We start from the raw sequence: 16,788 nt of genomic DNA, 5'->3' as shown, positions 1-16,788 counted from the left end.
CCCAAGGCATGTTTGACCACAAAGGGGAATTTACTAGAGGCTTCCAGGGAGTAATGGGTGTGAGCGACCATAGCTTTTGTTCTGCCCCCACCTACTGGAGGCAGAACTCCAATGAAGCCGCAGGTCTTACAATGCACACTACCGTAAGAGTGACAGGCTGCTCCATGTATTGCTGAGAAAAGAGGTATGTGTGTGTAGCTTAAGTCAACTGGGGTCCCTGGTTGCTAAGCTATTTCTACACCTGCCTTGAATCCTGGCCTTAGCAACCTGACAGAGTGATAGAGCAGAGGAGGAATGACGACAAAGTCTGGAACTGTAGGATGATGTCATTATGCAGCAAGGCAGGTCTAGGAAAAGCCAAAGCCTATCATTGGATGAGAAGGAAGGGTAGGTGGGGTCGGGGGTGGAGTCTAGGAAGGAGAGAAGAGGAGGAGGAGCAGGGAGAAATCAAGATGGAGACAACGGAGCAGGATGATGCAGATCCGGGTAACTAGGTCAATTTTATCTTGTCTAGGTGGGCGGTTTATATCTTTATTATTCGGCAGTGAATTTATTGTGTGGATGTATTGTGGATTGAGAATTTAACATATTGACGGTGCCCATGCGGCCACAGCACCAAGAACTGGGCGTAGGCCAATTTAACAAAAGATAGAGACTCTGGTCATTTGTGCTACGAGAATGCCAAAGCTTTACCGAGGTTCACAGTATATATACACCAAGTGGGTGGAAAGACCCCTGGAAGCACAATGGAAAAACAAGTTTACGTTCTCAGGATAAAAACAGGAACTGACTCAATGGTGTTACACCGCCCATCGGCCGACCAGCGAAGGCCAAGATGTTCTTTTCTTAAAAACAAAAGTTTCCACATGCGTCAGCAAGGCTCAGCAGGGGGCAAACACTGAGGGAGCCCAGGAGGGTCCGACATATATAAATTTGATTGATAAGTTACAAGTTTCTAGAACTTTGATTTACCCGGCTACAGGGGACGTGAGCAAAGTTCCTGTGGGCAGAGAGACAGCCTGGAGAGGGCAGCTATAGAATGCCTGGGGCTAGCATGGCGTGGTGTCAGGCTAGAACCACCCTTGGAATGCGATGTATGTATCAGGCGTGGTAACAACCCACCAAGGGGGACAGTGTGTGAAAGTGGCTGGCAGAGAAACAGCTGGAGCGCACGGCTCCCGCAGACCTGCGCAGAGTGAGAGAGAACGCACAGGAACTGGTAGCCACCATTTTTTATTTTTTACGGCAACGTGGAATAAAGTTTTATTTGGGAGGGGTGAAAAAGTTCTAACACACAGTTGCCTAACGATGTAAATATGCTTAGTGATATCAAACAGAACCCCCAGTTAGAAATGGTTAATACCCAAAGTTATCAATAGTTAAAAACAAATGGTCTTTTGGGGGAGTGGAGTTGTTTTTGTTTGGTCAGTTCATTTGGTTTTTTGAGACAGGGGTTTCTCTGTGTAGCCCTGGCTGTCCCAGAACTTGCTCTGTAGACTGGCCTCAAACTGAGAGAGAGCTGTCTGCCTCTGCCTCCCAAGTGCTGGGATTAAAGGTGTGCACCATGACCACTTAGCTGATGAAACAAGTGTTTTGCACTTGCCCTTTGTTGTGAGTGTGAGTGTGAGTGTGAGTACAAGCCCACAGCATCTGCCTGCGCGTGATACCATTGCACTAGAGGAAATAATAAACAGAATGGTGATTTTATTCTTAGCTCTGCAGTTCTTTTCATTAACATATAATGAGTGATATTGCATACTTATGAACTGTAGCATACTCCAATAATGCATACCACAGGTAGTGATTAGATGAGGAATTAGTATTTCCAACGTCACAATCATTTATCATTTCTCCATGTTAGGTCACCAATGAATAGAGTGCGACATATGCACAACATGGTATCTTTTCTTTAATCCTTTTCTTTGCATTTGATTTTATATGTATGTTTTGCCTATATGTATATTTATTTGTATGCCACCTTCTTTTACGTGTATGAGTGTTTTGTCTACACGTATGTTTGTATGCCACTTGCATGCTACTTCTATGCCTGGTATGTGAGGAAGCCAGAAGAGTGTGTCAGATCCATGGAGAACTGAACTGGGATTCTCTGGAATAGCTCTTGCTTGATTCTGAGCAAGTGCTCTTAACTGCTAAGCCATCTCCCCAGCTCCCATAAAATGGAGTATTATTCAGCCTAAAAGGAGGGCAAATTCTTTTATGGGCCCCAATGTAGATAGATATTGAAGAAACTGCGCTAAGTGGAAAATGCTAGTCCCAAAAGCCAAATAACCATATGATCTTATTTCTATGATGCTTCCTAGGGTAATCAAATCCATGGAGACAGAAAGTAAGTGGCTGCCAAGGGTTAAAGAGAGGAGGGAATGGGGGGTGTGAATGCACACTTTCAGTTTAGGATGAGATGAAAGCCTTCTTTGGTGGGGGTGGGGGTGGTGACAACTGCAACACAGTGTGAATGTATTTAGTGTCCAAGAACCATTCCTATCTCTTCAATTGTTCCTATCTCTTCCATCCATGAAGTCCCCTATTGGCACATGTCTTAAGTGTCTGATCCCCAGTTTCGAAGGCTGTGGAGCCTTTAGGAGGTGTGGCCTGGCTTGCAGAAGTAGGTCGCTAAGGGCCAGCTTTACAAGGTTTTAACTCTCCCCGCCTCCAGTCTCTGCTCTCTATTTCCTGGTCAGTTCCCACGTTAGGAATCTCTACTACAGACTCCAGTCTCAAACTCGACTACTCTGCCACACCTTCCCATGTGATGGACTGCAAACCCCCTGAAACTGGGAGCCAAAAGTCTTTCCTCTTATAAATGGTTTCTGTCTGGTATTTCGGTCACCTCGGTATTGAAAACTAATGGATACAACTGTACATTTAAAAGTTGTTAAAGTTGTCGTTTTAATGTATGTTTTTGTGATAGTAAAAATTAGATGGAGGGGACCTAGTATCATACTAGTCCCAGGAAACAAAAATAAAAAAGACACCTGTATAGTAAGACTTGCATTTTTAATTTTCTTTTTTCTCTTTTTTTAAGGTTCTTTTTTTTAATGGATATTTTTTATTTACATTTGAAATGTTATTCCCTTTCCCGGTTTCTCATCCTTAAACCCCCTATCCCCCATCCCCTTCTTCTATAAGGATGTTCTCCCCTCCCCAACCACCCCTTCCTGCCTCCTAGTCCTGGCATTCCCCTACACTGGGGGATCCAGTCTTGGCAGGACCAAGGACTTCTCCTCCCATTGGTGCCCAACAAGGCCGTACCCCGCCCCCCCAAATCCTGGGAATTGCCTGAGGTTTGCCTCTGTAGCTAGAACTCATCCCTTATGAAAGAGTCCCCATGTTCTCTGCATCCTCCATCAATAAAACCCATCCACGTGCTTATTGCGAAACTTTCCTCTGTCTCCTAGACCTCAGCCCTGAGCTCTGTTTATCAGCTGATAGCACTCATCCTTATTGTAAGGGTCACGGGTGCTTTGCTACTTTGCCAGCGAGTTTCTATGTAGCTGTGCCTAAAGCTTTGTTGGGATAGCTGTCATGTGAAAACCTTTCCCTAAAGTTTTACTGCGCCTAAATGTGTAATTATAAACCACGAGGTCAGACTCTAGAAGTTTCAACCAGCACCTGAAAAGTTGGGGCTGAGTTTCCTTCATTGTCCCAGCTTGTGGGGTCCCTGACAACTACCTGCCCAACTGTGTCCGGTGTCCATGAAGAGTCCTCTGCTCTAATCTCACCAAACTGTTTCCCTTACACCAATATGGCCCCAGCCCTCCCCTACCCAGCTACCATTTCCCTTTGCTCTCTACGGTGCGGTGCGTGTCTTCATCACTCCTTCTGTGCTCCTCCTGTAGGACATCAGTACCTAGCCCAAGTGTCAGGACCACTGAGGGGTCAGAAGCCTGAATGGGGTGATGACTGACAATAGGTGAAGCAATTCTGGCAACTGAGTTGCTAATGGCTGGAGCCCGGCCATGAGGACTCACCATAGGATTCCCTTCACTTGTATGTGTCTGAAAACTTCCTTAAGTTAGAAATAATACCTTCTTGTGACAAACTTGAGTGTTTAAGATAGCTGTTTTTCTCTCAGGATATTAAAATTGATATTCAAATGCAAGGAATGTAATTGGCTGACAGAGTTCAACCAAGGCCTAAGGTCTCACATGACCCTAGGCTCCTCCAACCAATGACAAAGCACAGTACAGTTGCAAAGGTTTGGCAAGCTCAGCCACATGGGGACTCCACAGTAGACAGTCCTGGCTCTGAAAGCTCTCCTGTGAGAGCCCCTCGTTGTTGTCTGTGTTCTCCCTGCTTCTGCCTTGTGGTGGTTTGAATAAGCATGGCCCCAAAGGCTCATAGATTTGAATGCTTGGTCACCAGGGAGTGACTATTTGAAAGGATTAGGGGGTATGGCCTTGTTAGCACAGGTGTGGCCTTGTTGGAGGAAGTGTGTCACTAGAGGTGGGCTTTGAAGTGTCAGAAGCCCAAGCCAGGCCCAGTGTCCCTCTCTTCCTGCTGCTTGAACCATATCTGCTTGCACACTGCCACGCTCCCCACCATGCTGACGATGGACTGAACCTCTGAAACTGTAAGCCAGCCCCAATTAAATGTTTCCCTTTATAAGATTTGGCCACATCATGGTGTCTCTTCACAGCCATAGAGCACTGACTAAGACATGGCTTTTCTTTTCTTCCACTCTGCAATCTTCCTCTGCCAGACCCCATTTCAGCCACCTTTACCTTGCCCAGGTAAAGTGCCTCAGTAAGATTGGCCGTCTTACTACACCTTGATCACTACATCCCAAAGGCCCTGAGCTGGCATGGCTGAGGTGGAAGCTGCTTCACTCCCTCTTCACCACCCTCAGTCTCTACAAAGCTTGAAAAAATAATAAAGAATGACATAATAAAGAGGTGTATACATCATTATATTTAAATGTTCACTATAATAAATAAATATTTTCACACTAAAAAAAAATTCAATCTAAGGCACAAGACACCATGCACACCTTTAATCTCAGCGCTCAGGAGGCAGAAGCAGGCAGATCTCTGAGTTCAAGGGCGGCCTGGTCTGTAGAAAGAGTTCCAGGACAGCCAGGGCTACACAGAGAAACCCTGTCTCAAAACCCAAACCCTCTCCAACCAAAAATACAGTCAATATATAAAAAACTCAGTCAGAAATGATCTCAAAAATTAAATTTGTGGTTCTATGGGTCATCCGGGGCAGGGTGGAATGGTGTCCTGGTTAGTTTTGCATATCCCTTCACCACAGCTGAGAGCCTCCATAGAGGAAGTGCTTTGAGGGCAATGTCTGTGAGGGATTGTCTAGATTGTTCACACACACAGGAGAACCCAGCCTACTGTGGGCAGTACCATCCCTAGGCAGGCGGTGCTGAGCTGTATAAAAAAGCTAGCTGAGTACGTACAGCTGCAGCCAGCAAGCAGTATCCTCTATGGTTCCTAGTGTTTCTTTGGCTATAGAGTGAATTCCTTGGTCAGAGGTAGTGCTGTGTGCAGACCTACCTTAACATTCCAGCCTTCACCTCTCACAGTCATAGATCAACAAAGTCTCTAAGGTGCTTTTGGTTAGAGTGTTTATCACAGCAACAGAAACGAAAGTAGGGCAGCCAGCCTCTCCCATGCCCGTATAACACTCTGATGCATAGCACTCGATTACTATGCCTGGCCCTGGCAGCCCATAACACTCTGATGCCTAGCATTTGATTACTATGCCTAGCCCTGGCAGCAGGCACTTTGCACCTCCTACCTCTGTCTGCACCCCAACTCTGTAGTGAAAAGCTAGAGAGTCCACCATAGACTACCTAACTCAGGACCCAACGCCACAGTGACCTGCAGATGACAAAAACTTAGAAACAATAACTACTTTCAGTCTGGGCTGGGATCATGGAAGAAACACTTGGAAGTCCTGTTATAATCCTCACGTTTAAACAAGACACAGCATCAGGACGCAGCCTTTTGGGGTGACCGTCAGGGAATGGATAGAGGTCCCATCTGTCTCCTGCTCTGTTTGTCTTCAAGGGAAAGACTTCTTGGCTGCTAGTGAGAGTGGGAGGCCTGACAGTTTCTTCCATTTGGGGAAGACCAGCCAAGAAACAAGGCTAAGCCCTCTGGCAGAATCACCAGCCAGGAATCCTGGGTCGTGACCCAGAGCTCCAAGGGCTGGCATCAAACTTTTCTGGGAGCTTCGAGTGGGACAAAGGTGTTGGCTTTCCTTTTGGGCCCAGGTCATGGGAGAGATCTTCCAAAGACGAGATCTCCAAGTCACTTTCATCTTCTGAAAGCTGCAGAGGTAGAAGAGGAGAAGAAAATAGTTAATAAATATGGGAGGGTGGCAGAGAGCTCAGAAATGGGGGAAAGCGGTGACAGAAACGAGAGTAACTTGGAGAGGAGACTCCTCGCCCTGCCTTTCAAGCTCCCTGCCTCTGAAAACCTACTCCAGAGACTCAGGGCCATGGTGATGGGGTCCTCTGGCATCCTACTAATGAGGCTGAAGCAAGCACCTTGGAGAGGTTCGTGTGTTGCTCTGGTTTTTGTGTTTGCACTTAAACCTGGGCAGCACGCATGCTCATAGTATTGTCTGTCTGTGTTCATCAGTGTTCATTCACAACAGAGGAAGAGGAAGAACTCAGATCTTTACGTGGGCTCCAAGATGAAACCAACACAGTATGCAATTAAAGGGTAGATGGGAGTAATACTGCATGCAGATTTTTTAACTCCTCACATCGACAGAACTGGAAGCCCAGAGCCTTGAACTTCTGAAGCTCTTGAGACGAATGCACCTTAGTCGAAAGGACCCTTCCTCACAGACTGAGGCTCAGAGCGGCCTGGTCAACACTAAACGTGAGAGGAGAGGGGGAGCAATAGAACAGCCTGGAATGGGTCAGGGCTACAGCCAATGGGAAGACTAAAGTCTGCTGGGGGACCAGGCTACATCCGGACTACAGTAACAGCCCAGGCCAGGAGTTCCCATCCACGGTTCTCTGTACCTCTGCTGGTGCCTGGGCCTGGGTTCTGACACAGGACAATCCATGTGTTTCATCCAGGCATGTAAAAAGTTACCACCCGGGCCTAGACAGCACCTCCATCTGTTTTGCCTATTGGTGCGGAGACCAGGAGGACTTGGGGGTCTTCACATAAATCCAAGGTTGTGATTTCAAAAAACAGGTAGATAGACAGGGCTATTATAAAACAAAGAGTGGGGGGCTAAGGGCACTGCTCCATGACAGCCTGCCTAGCAGGTGACTGCGCCATCAGCGACACTACAAAGACAACTGCCCACTACTACTACTGTTGTTGTTGTTGTCGTCGTCGTTGTTGTTGTTGCTATTGTTGTTGCTGTAGGTAACAGAACAACAGAACGTACTTACATAATGAACCAAAAGTTTTTCTAAACAGAAAAAAAAAATCCAAAGTGGCCATCTTTCTACATGTATAGAGACAAAGGAGAAAATGTCACATGCAATGGGCTTCTCAGGGTATACCAAAGCTGACACTTGCTCGATCTTTCCCCAACCCTTCACTCCAGAACCCTCAAATTTGGGCCTGGCTCTCTATGGGATGTAGGGTTATCGTCAATCATCCTACCTGAGTCTTCCTTGCTGGTGTAGAAGACCTCTGAAGGGCAGTGTTGGGTCTTAAGAACATATTGACCCCTCCAGAAGGCTTCTTTGCTGGGGTTTCAAGCTGTTTCTCCAGGTTTTTGACCATCGACTGTACCAGTGTTGCTGGAAGGGGGACAAACAGCCATGTCAGTGGAGCAAGCCTGGAGAATGAACACCTCGTCCCTTTGGACCACATCTAGGTTCCAGTGTGGACAGATAGAGAGGGGGGGGGGGAGAGAGAGAGAGAGAGAGAGAGAGAGAGAGAGAGAGAGAGAGAGAGAGAAGAGGAAAAGGGCAGGATTAGCACCTCTCCTCCCCCAAAGAGGGAAAAGAAGACAGAGAAAGTCCAGGCTAATAGTAGCCTGGTTTCAAGAGGCTTAGAATGCCTGGAAAATTAAAAAATAAAATAAAATAAAAGCAGGATGGATAATTTGAAGATAGATAGATAGATAGATAGATAGATAGATAGATAGATAGATAGATAGACAGACAGACAGACAGACAGACAGGACAAACAAAAAGAATGTTGCCTTGTTAAAATAATTGTGCTGAGTTATGGTGTGGCTGCTGGTGGAGGTTTAGAAAGATCATCCCTCTAAAGAAACCAAGGCAGAGGCAGCCTTCTGTTTAATTCATGTGATTCTGTAATTCATGAACTACAAAGATTGGCACATTGTCGGGCCACATGTGATGGTCAATCCTGCCAAGTTGATTGGATTGGGAATGGCCTAGGGAATTAGTAGAGCACACATTGGGGCGTGCTGTGAGACATTATCAAAGGCAGTTAGGTCATGAGCACTCTGATCCGATCAGTGGATCGATCCCCTGATAGATTCATCCTGGGGTGACATTTTGGAAGTGTGGTGAAAGGGAGAAGGTGGGACCCAGTCAGGAGAAGTAGCTTACTGTGGGCATGTCCTGGCCTTCCCCTGTACCCCTGTCTCTGGATTCCTGTCTGCAAAGATATGATCTGCTCCAGAGACCCCCTCCAGCAGGGATGGGCTGGCATCTGGGAACCCAAGCACCAAAATAAACAATTCCTTTCTTTATGTTGTTCTTGGGAATTTTAGTCACAGTAATGTAAAAGTGACTCCTGTGTCTTCCTTCAACACCTCCCCTCACAGACAAACACAGAGATCAAATATTAGTATCACAGGAGTAACTTCCTGTGAATTCCATGCAGGAAACAGGTGTTAACCAGAAGCTCAGATTATCAATGGACCTCCGACTGATAATAAACCAAGATGACGGAGAAGCATAGCACGAAAGTCACCTAGCTCTCTGGATTCAAATACTAAAAATCTCTGCAGACTTTTGGAGCTGTAATGGCCCTTGGATGAGTGGTCATTGTGGTTACTGGGCTGAATGGCTCGGCGGTTAAGAGCGTCTACCTCATTTGACCTGAGCTTGGTAACTATCAGTCAGCTCACTGCCACCTCAAACTCCAGCTTCAAGGATTCCAACGCCCTCCTCTGGCCTCCACAGGCATCTGCACCACTTACACATACCCGCAAACCCCCACACTGACTTGCACATAATTAAAAATAAAATGAGTCTTTAGAAGGCAGAAATGTTTGTTAAACTCCTACTCTGTGCCAAGCACTGAGTTGCTTGGCCCCCTTATTAGTTATCTTGTCAAAATATATCATTTTACAACAGAGAAACCAGAATCTTTGCACAAGGACCAGCAGAGAGCAGCACAGCCAAAACCGTATCAGTAGATGCGTGACCCCCGACCCCTACCGGCTCCATCGTCTTGTCAGCCTATCAGCCCATCTGCTAAGGAAGCAAGCCTCCATCCAGAAAGCTAACCCTGGCGGCTTCTAATGGGTTGACAGGCTTGGACTACACCGCAGACATGACGAAGCACTGCAGACTCCATTGACGTAAGCACTTACAGACTGTAAACCCCAGGCCCCTGCTTCTCCTTGGCAAAGTCAAAACTAAGCCCCACACTCTCCAACTCAACCTGGGCCGAGAAACAAACACCACCTGAACCAGAGCCATCGCTTCCCTCAGAGGGTTTTATAAGGGAACCGAGAAAGGCTGGAAGCAGATGCCATTACTTTGAGAAATGTCCAACTGCCTGTCTCAAGGCCCTACAAGACAGAGCATGGTGGGTTTAAAGAATAATTCCCTCCAACTACCGGAAAACTTAGCTTCGGTCTCTATAAAGCCCTTTTCATCTACAGCTTGCGTCCTGTTTGTCTCTGAAGCAAATGTCAGAGAACATTTTCTTTCCTGCACAGATAAAATGCTGCTGTGGCCCAAAGGCTGTGGGTGGAGACTCACTCACGGCTTCTGGTTACCTTCTGTTGGCCGTTTCTCCCATACAGCCCCCAGGAGCTAGGCCTCAGATGGCCTGCTCTGCTGGTAAGGCCAGGAAACACAAAGGACGTGAGGAGGCTCCCCAGACCTCCAACATTGGACACCCAGTGACACAAACATGGGGTAAAATAAGCCTCACTCATGCCTCCCGGCGCGTCTGAGGCAAAAAAGAAATGCCAGATCCGAAACGGCGTCCCAGGGCACAGAGGAACTGGGGCTGGAAAAGGACTCACCTGAGGAAGCCAGCCCATCTGAGCCCTTCCCAGGGGATTGGGCACTCTCCTCTGAGGTCTCAGAATCAGACCAGCCCCAGTTGTCCTCAGGCTGAGGTGCTGACCTAGGGAGAACTTTAGGAGGCTGAAGAGACACACGTTGTACGACGTCTCCCTCTGGCTCTTCTTCAGAACTGAAAGGTGGGGTGCTGCTGAGAGACAAAACAAAGGGGAACATGGGCCAGAAAAAAATACTTAAAAGCCGGACTTCGCCTTTCAGGTTTGCCCAGAGCCAGCCCTGCTCTCTCAGGTTCACATAGAGCTCCCAGTACCTGAGGCCCCACCCTTCCACTTCAGCCATGGGTTGGAGGGAGAGATGGGGAGGGGAGGAGAGGCCTGCCTGGACTGGGAGTAAAGGATTCCCAGTCTCTTCTCAGAAGCTCCTGTGGAGCTTCCTGAGGTACCTCCTATATGCATGTCTGTCCCTGCCCCTCCCTGTAATGCAGAGCTCTGTAAGGATCTGGGATAGCTTCCTGAGGCCAAGCACCACCACCTCCAACCCTACAAGAGGCCAAAGTCAGAGCTCACCTCAGCCCGGGCCCAGGGGAAACGGGGGTACTGGAGGGTCCATGCACTCTGGGGCGTGGAATGGGGGTGGACACCTGGGTGAGGCCGGGGCCATGGCTGCTGTGGCCTCGAGGGGTTGATGTAGAAGGCTCTGCCGGCTTGGATGGCAGTGCCACAGTCAGGGTCCTGGTCTTTGGCCGGACCTCCCTTGTGGCCAGTGTGGTCCGCTGGCTTTTGACTAGAAATACAGAAAGAACACAGAATGTATCAATACTGGGCCTATAGTCCCAAAATAATGTGGAAGACAGTCTAACAGCAGAGATGACTAAGCCATAATGCACTGGCCGTTGCCCTACGTCATGAGCCTCTCTGCTAGGACACTGGGAACTCAGTGTATTCAGCGTCTCAGGGTCACACCGTCATTACAGAAGACCACACAAGTCAGCCAGTCTGAGGACCCAGGCCGCCTTCGCTCACAACCTAGACTACTCACGAACTTAAATTCGAGAGGCCCTGCAGGAAGACGCTGCTGCCACCAGAGGTCACTGCAGGACTAAGATGAGCTACGAGGACCTTTCAATACATTGATAACCAAGGTTGCTGTGCCGAGGCAGGCAGAGACCACCCCTCTGTTTCCCACGTTGCATTGGGACCCACTGGGAGACTGGGCACCCAGAAATGTTTATTCATGGACAGCAAACTGAAGAGGAAGTGTCTCACAGGGAGCTAAAGTGCTTTCCATGAAACGTACATGCGTGCACTGAGTTCATGGAGAAGTGTTTCTTACTGCTTGTAGCTCAAGGTCAAAAATGTCTGCAGTACACTGCTCTCAGGGACTCTGTTTATTCATAAGTGGGAAGGGGTGAGCTGAAGAGAGGTGAAAGGCAAACAAGCCTGCAGAGAGGAAATAACAGCTCACAGCGACCGTGCACCAGTCACTAAGCGGAGCTCTTTGCGGAGATCTGTGTGACACCCGGCACATCTTCAGGCAGTGATTCTCCCGCTTTACAGAGGCTGTGAGGTATGGAGGAACTTGCCCTCAACTCCACGGAACAAAGGGGCAGTGCAAGCCTGGTCGTCCGACTGCCGCTGCATCCCTCAGCAAGTTCCCAAGCAAGACACGTGATCTAAGCCAGTGGTTCTCCGCCTTCCTAATGATCGGACCTTTAATACAGTTCCTCATGCAGTGCCGACCCCCAATCATGCAATTATGTCACTGCTACTTCATAACTGTAGTTTTGCTACTGTTACGAATCGTAATGTAAACACCTGATATGCGGGACATCTGATATGCGACCCCTGGGGAAAGTGTCCGAGGGCTCACAACCCACTTGTTGAGGGCCCCTTAGACTCTAAGTGGGTGAAAATGAACACTGTCATGGGGCTTGTGGGGAGCATGAGGAGAAATGGACTCAGCAGGAAGGAAAGGTCCACAAACTGTCATGAAAATCTGTCTCTTCTCACAGTTAAGGACTTGAACCCCAAAGCTAGGGAAGGGGCGATGGGGAAAGACAGGCTTTCTCCTGGCTTTCTGACAGGAGCCATGGGGAAAACCTGACACCTAGAAGAAGCACAACACCCTCCCTTCCCCCTGGGAGTCAGGACTCCTAGGACATTGCCTTGCTTCCTGTCCTGCCTCTCCTCAGTGTCCAGCACTCCTGGGTCTGGCTGACTCAAATCAGTCCCTGTTGCTTTCTCATGTGACGGGGCAGGTGAAAAAAGTGCCTACTGTGCTAAGTGTAGTGACATTTGGGAGAACAAGCGAAGGAACACAAGTTCAGATCCAAGCAGGAGAGCCACTTGTCTGTTGGGGACGTCTACAAGGCCTAGCACTGTCCTTCCTCCTTTAGAACCGTTAAGGTGAGGATAACTTGGGCTGGAGTTTCTCAGATAATCACAAAATTCTTACCGTATTCTTTTTTTTTTTTTTTTTGGTTCTTTTTTTCGGAGCTGGGGATCGAACCCAGGGCCTTGCGCTTCCTAGGTAAGCGCTCTACCACTGAGCTAAATCCCCAGCCCCTCTTACCGTATTCTTATACTACCTGCCCTGTTGTCTCTTTGACGTGTTGTGTGAAGTAATAGCACGAAAAATACTGGCTTTCTATGTATGCAAAAAACAATTCTATTACCTAACTTGATTGCCATGCCAGGAATTTTTCCCAATGCACGAAAAAATAAAAAAAAGAGTAACTTGTAAAACAACTGGTCCATGCACCAACTAAAATCATCTCTAAAGTCCCCAGAGATACGCACACTGAACTTAGCAGACTTCGTCTGCACAAGGAGCTCAACTCTGATCCGCTGGACCAGAGACAGCACTGACATCCCTCTGGCCGTGCACGGCCACAGTGGAGGAACTGGAGTGAAGGAACCTGGGCATCCTTTAATCCTCCACCCAAAGCACAAGGGCCTCAACCCAACCCCACCCTTGAGGATCCCACAAGTCAGTTCATCGGAGAAGGGTCCCTCCCTGATGGAAAGAGGAGCAGCACCCACCACCTCAGACATGGAACCTCTCCTTGGGTCGTAGTCTCTGAGCAAGTCCTGTCCTGGGCTTACCTGGAGGCTGGCCATCTGGCTGGGGCACCACAGCCGTACCCTCCCATCTCTTCTTCGCCCTGCTGCTCACTTCCTGGTTGAGTTTTTCCCTCAGACTGAGAAATTCTCGGAAGCTTCGGGCTGTCTGCTCCCTTTGTGTTCTCAGCAGGGGCTCCAGGCGTCGGACAGTCTGGGCTGAAATTCCCTTTGTGCCCTAGAGGGGACAAGAGTTCACCTTTGCTTACACAGGCTTCCCCCAATCTGCTGGCACAGAGCACTGTGACTGCTGTCTGGCACGTCATGTTGGAAGGGGTGACGTGGGAACAGAGAGGGTTAGCTTCACACACTGCAGAAATCCTAGGATTGGGGGTTCGAGAGCTCTTTCACCATGCACTACATGGGTTTCGGGGAAGGGCTGCGTCACGGTTCACACGGTAAGGGACTTGGATGGGGCTTTCCCAGCATGCAACTGAATCCAAGGTGAGCATGGCCTGCTTCAGTTCACGCCTCTCCTGGCACTACTCGTTCTTCTCCCCACTTAACGGTGTTTGAAAAACTGAACTACAAACAGCGGTGTGTGCTTCTAGAAGTTTCCTGGGCTTCAACCACCGAAACAGAGCCCAGGAGAGGGTCTGGGAGGCATCCGAGTCCCAGATGAAGATTTATCAAAATTAGACACTTTTGATGAAGACAGAGCAATCTCAATGAGCAAAACTATACCTGGCTGTCTGCGTTTGCTCTCCTAGTGTTTCTAATCTTACTCACTGAAATGGTAAGCTCAGTGCTACGGTGCTCGGCTACTGTGATCACATAATAGATTTCCGTGCTAACAGATGTCCCTGATGCCCATATCCTCACACATCCAGGAACAGCCAGCCACATGTTCCACACATAGATGGTGGATTCAGAAAGTCATTCGTGCAAATGGGACGGTCCGTAGACCAGACTCAGCCAGTTGACTGCCCTCAGTCATCTGATTAGGGACGCAAGGGGGAAAGTAGCCAATGAGTGGAGAACACTGAGCGGGACGAGGACTTAGGAGAAAGGAGCAGAGAGACCACTCGGCTGGTGAGAACTGACAGAAGCTGCCCAGACAGCAATGACCACAGGAGGAAACAATTGACCCTGCAAGGTAGAGAACAGCAGCCAGCCACCTCTCTAGGTGACAACACTCTTTGTCTTTGTTCTCTAAGTCAGCCCTTAAAACAGTCCCTGATGTAGCGTCACACTATATTAATTCCAGCTCCCTGGAGGCTGGTGTGAGTTCAAGGCCGGCCTGAGCTGCACAGCAGGGCCCTCTCTTTAAACACATAATCAAACGACTACCTCAACGGTGGCCCAGGAACTGACTGACCCTCTTTATCCCCATGCCCTCCAGCTTCTCTTCCAGGGTGTCCTCCAGGATGGGCCGGAACTGCTTCAGCCAAGCAGGGTTGTTCCTGAGAGCTGCTAACACCTTCCGTTGCTCCTGCTGCTCCTCGAGGGAGGCCTCCAGCTCTGCAGGAGGAGAAAGTAAGCAAGGTCAGACCTCCCTCCTGAGACTTCCATCCCCAGAGCCCTGCTGTCTCCTGAGTGAGTGGAGAGCAGACCACTCCCACACGCCCACCTGTGAGTCAGAAGATGAGAAGGTTTTCCTTCTGGGCGTCACTGTCACAGACTCACCACCCACCTTCTATATTCCCATCTCCTGCCATTCTGGACCTCGAAGGTCTGGACCCAGTCAACTCATAGCTTTTGGTTTGGAATTAAGCTTCGGAAATGACTCCTTCCCTGGGCTCCACTCTGGGCTCAGATGCTAGAGCAGCTCCAGCCTCAGCCCAGCCTCCTCCTGATACCATCTCCTACCACTGAACTCTCTGCTACCACTGAATCTGGTTCTGTTCCGAACCCCATTAAACCCCAGGCAGTGTCTTCCCCTCAAGTTCCCTCTCTAGGTCACGGTCTTCCCCCCTACAGATGCAGTATGTATTGGGATTACTCAAATGCACCTACCTGGCCCCTCCCAAGTCGATCCCACCCATACTGTTGGGACCTACATAAAATGTTAAGGCCTAGGTAACTGGTACCTGGCTAGCCTGCCATTCTAAGGAAACTTTCTCATAGGTTTCTGCTGTTACTAGGAAACTTTCTAATGCTGAGATTGATTACATTTTCTATTATGTCCTGTGCCCTGGAAACCAAACGTGATAGAAGTCAAGAGAACTGCTTTGTACAGTTACCCACAATAAACCCTACTTGGCTGAACCAATCACCTAACAGTGATTCCTGTACCCATGTATAAGCTTTTATGGTATTTGCCTTTATAAGCTGCCCCTGGGATGGACCCCAACATAAGAGAGACACCTGCACCAATATAAAAAACTATTTGGAATAAGACTTCCATTTTGAGTAGTGGCTGAATAAAGTTTAAGTTCCCTGATAACTGACATCCTACTTGGCAGGAAGAGACATGTATGTGGGTAACTGACATCCTGGTTGGCAAGTTAGGACATGTTAGACAAGTCCCATCTTCGTAGACAAGTTGAGACATGAATACTGGACAGGGCAAGCCGTAGTTGAATACCCCAGCCAATGGAAACAGAATAAACGTACAGCAAAGACATGTTCCTAAGAAAACCCCCATCCCCTAAATCCTGGTTGGTGGAATAACTTGGCACAGATGTTTTTGGACTTTGGCTTGAAAACCCTGTAGAATCTTAACTCAATGTCATGGTTCAGTTCCCAAATCTGGACCACGGCCCTGGTGATCAGTCCTGGAGTATAGGATCAATAAACTCTCCCTGTCTGACTGAGATCGGTGACTGTGTGGTTTGTGAGGCAATCCCTGGACCACAACACATATATCTAGGAAGGGTCCTGGAATCTATATTTTCCTGTGCACAGATGATTCTGATGGCGGTGAGTCATACACCATGCTTCAAGAAATACTGGTCCATGGGTAGGAAAATGATTAGCTATAATAAAATGTGCTAAATGCTACAGAGGGCCAGGACATGGCAATGGGGGTTGGGGAGTGTCCCAGGAGTTGTTCTTCAGGGCCTGTAGGGCAGTGTCTCTCAACCTTCTTAGAGTTACGATCCTTTAGTTCCTCATGTTGTGGTGACCTCCCAACCATAGAATTACTTCGTTGCTACTTCGAAACTGTAATTTTGCTATTGTTATGGATTGTAATGTAAACATGTTATGCAGGGTATCTGATACGCCTTCCAGGAGGTCACGACCCACAAGTTGAGAATCACTACTGTAGGGGCTCCTGTGGCCTGAGCCCTTTGACTCACTTACCACAGATAGTTGCTGTATTGATTTTCCTAGGAAAATCACCTCAACCATCTCAACCAAGGCTGGACAAATGTCTGCCGCCTCAGAAAGAGCATTGAAGACAAACCAAAGACACACTCTCACCCAAGCCCAGCTGGGTGAGCCAACAGTTTAACTGGGGTAATTTATAGGAGGACAGGCAACTAACAGATAGCTATACCACCATGAAGGGTCTCCCTCTTCCCAGCAACTGCTAACCACTTA

At 48.4% G+C, this 16,788-nt stretch overlaps 1 protein-coding gene and 1 long non-coding RNA gene across 13 annotated transcripts in view; one reads left to right on the top strand and one right to left on the bottom strand.

Annotated features, from left to right (window-relative positions):
- The first annotated feature begins 422 nt into the window (after positions 1-422).
- LOC148004312 (uncharacterized) lies at positions 423-15,514 on the top strand. Its single transcript, XR_015627979.1, has 2 exons — positions 423-486; positions 14,645-15,514. It is a non-coding gene; the product is annotated as an uncharacterized LOC148004312 (long non-coding RNA).
- The window catches only part of Dzip1l (DAZ interacting zinc finger protein 1-like), a 43,871-nt gene continuing 31,991 nt past the window's right edge, over positions 4,909-16,788 (bottom strand). For 6 of the 12 annotated variants that reach the window (XM_087562307.1, XM_087562311.1, XM_087562306.1 and 3 more), the window contains 6 exons: positions 14,621-14,763; positions 13,288-13,480; positions 10,750-10,966; positions 10,183-10,373; positions 7,605-7,744; positions 4,909-6,301 (listed from right to left, as the gene is read on the bottom strand). In XM_087562307.1, the coding sequence (XP_087418433.1) occupies positions 6,137-6,301; positions 7,605-7,744; positions 10,183-10,373; positions 10,750-10,966; positions 13,288-13,480; positions 14,621-14,763 (1,049 nt within the window). In that variant the 3' untranslated portion in view covers positions 4,909-6,136. 12 annotated transcript variants of the gene reach the window in all.

Source organism: Rattus norvegicus, chromosome 8 (genome assembly GCF_021556685.1).
Source record: "Rattus norvegicus strain SHRSP/BbbUtx chromosome 8, alternate assembly SHRSP_T2T, whole genome shotgun sequence".
NCBI classification, from domain to species: domain Eukaryota; kingdom Metazoa; phylum Chordata; class Mammalia; order Rodentia; family Muridae; genus Rattus; species Rattus norvegicus.
This window is presented reverse-complemented; position numbering and strand designations above follow the sequence as displayed.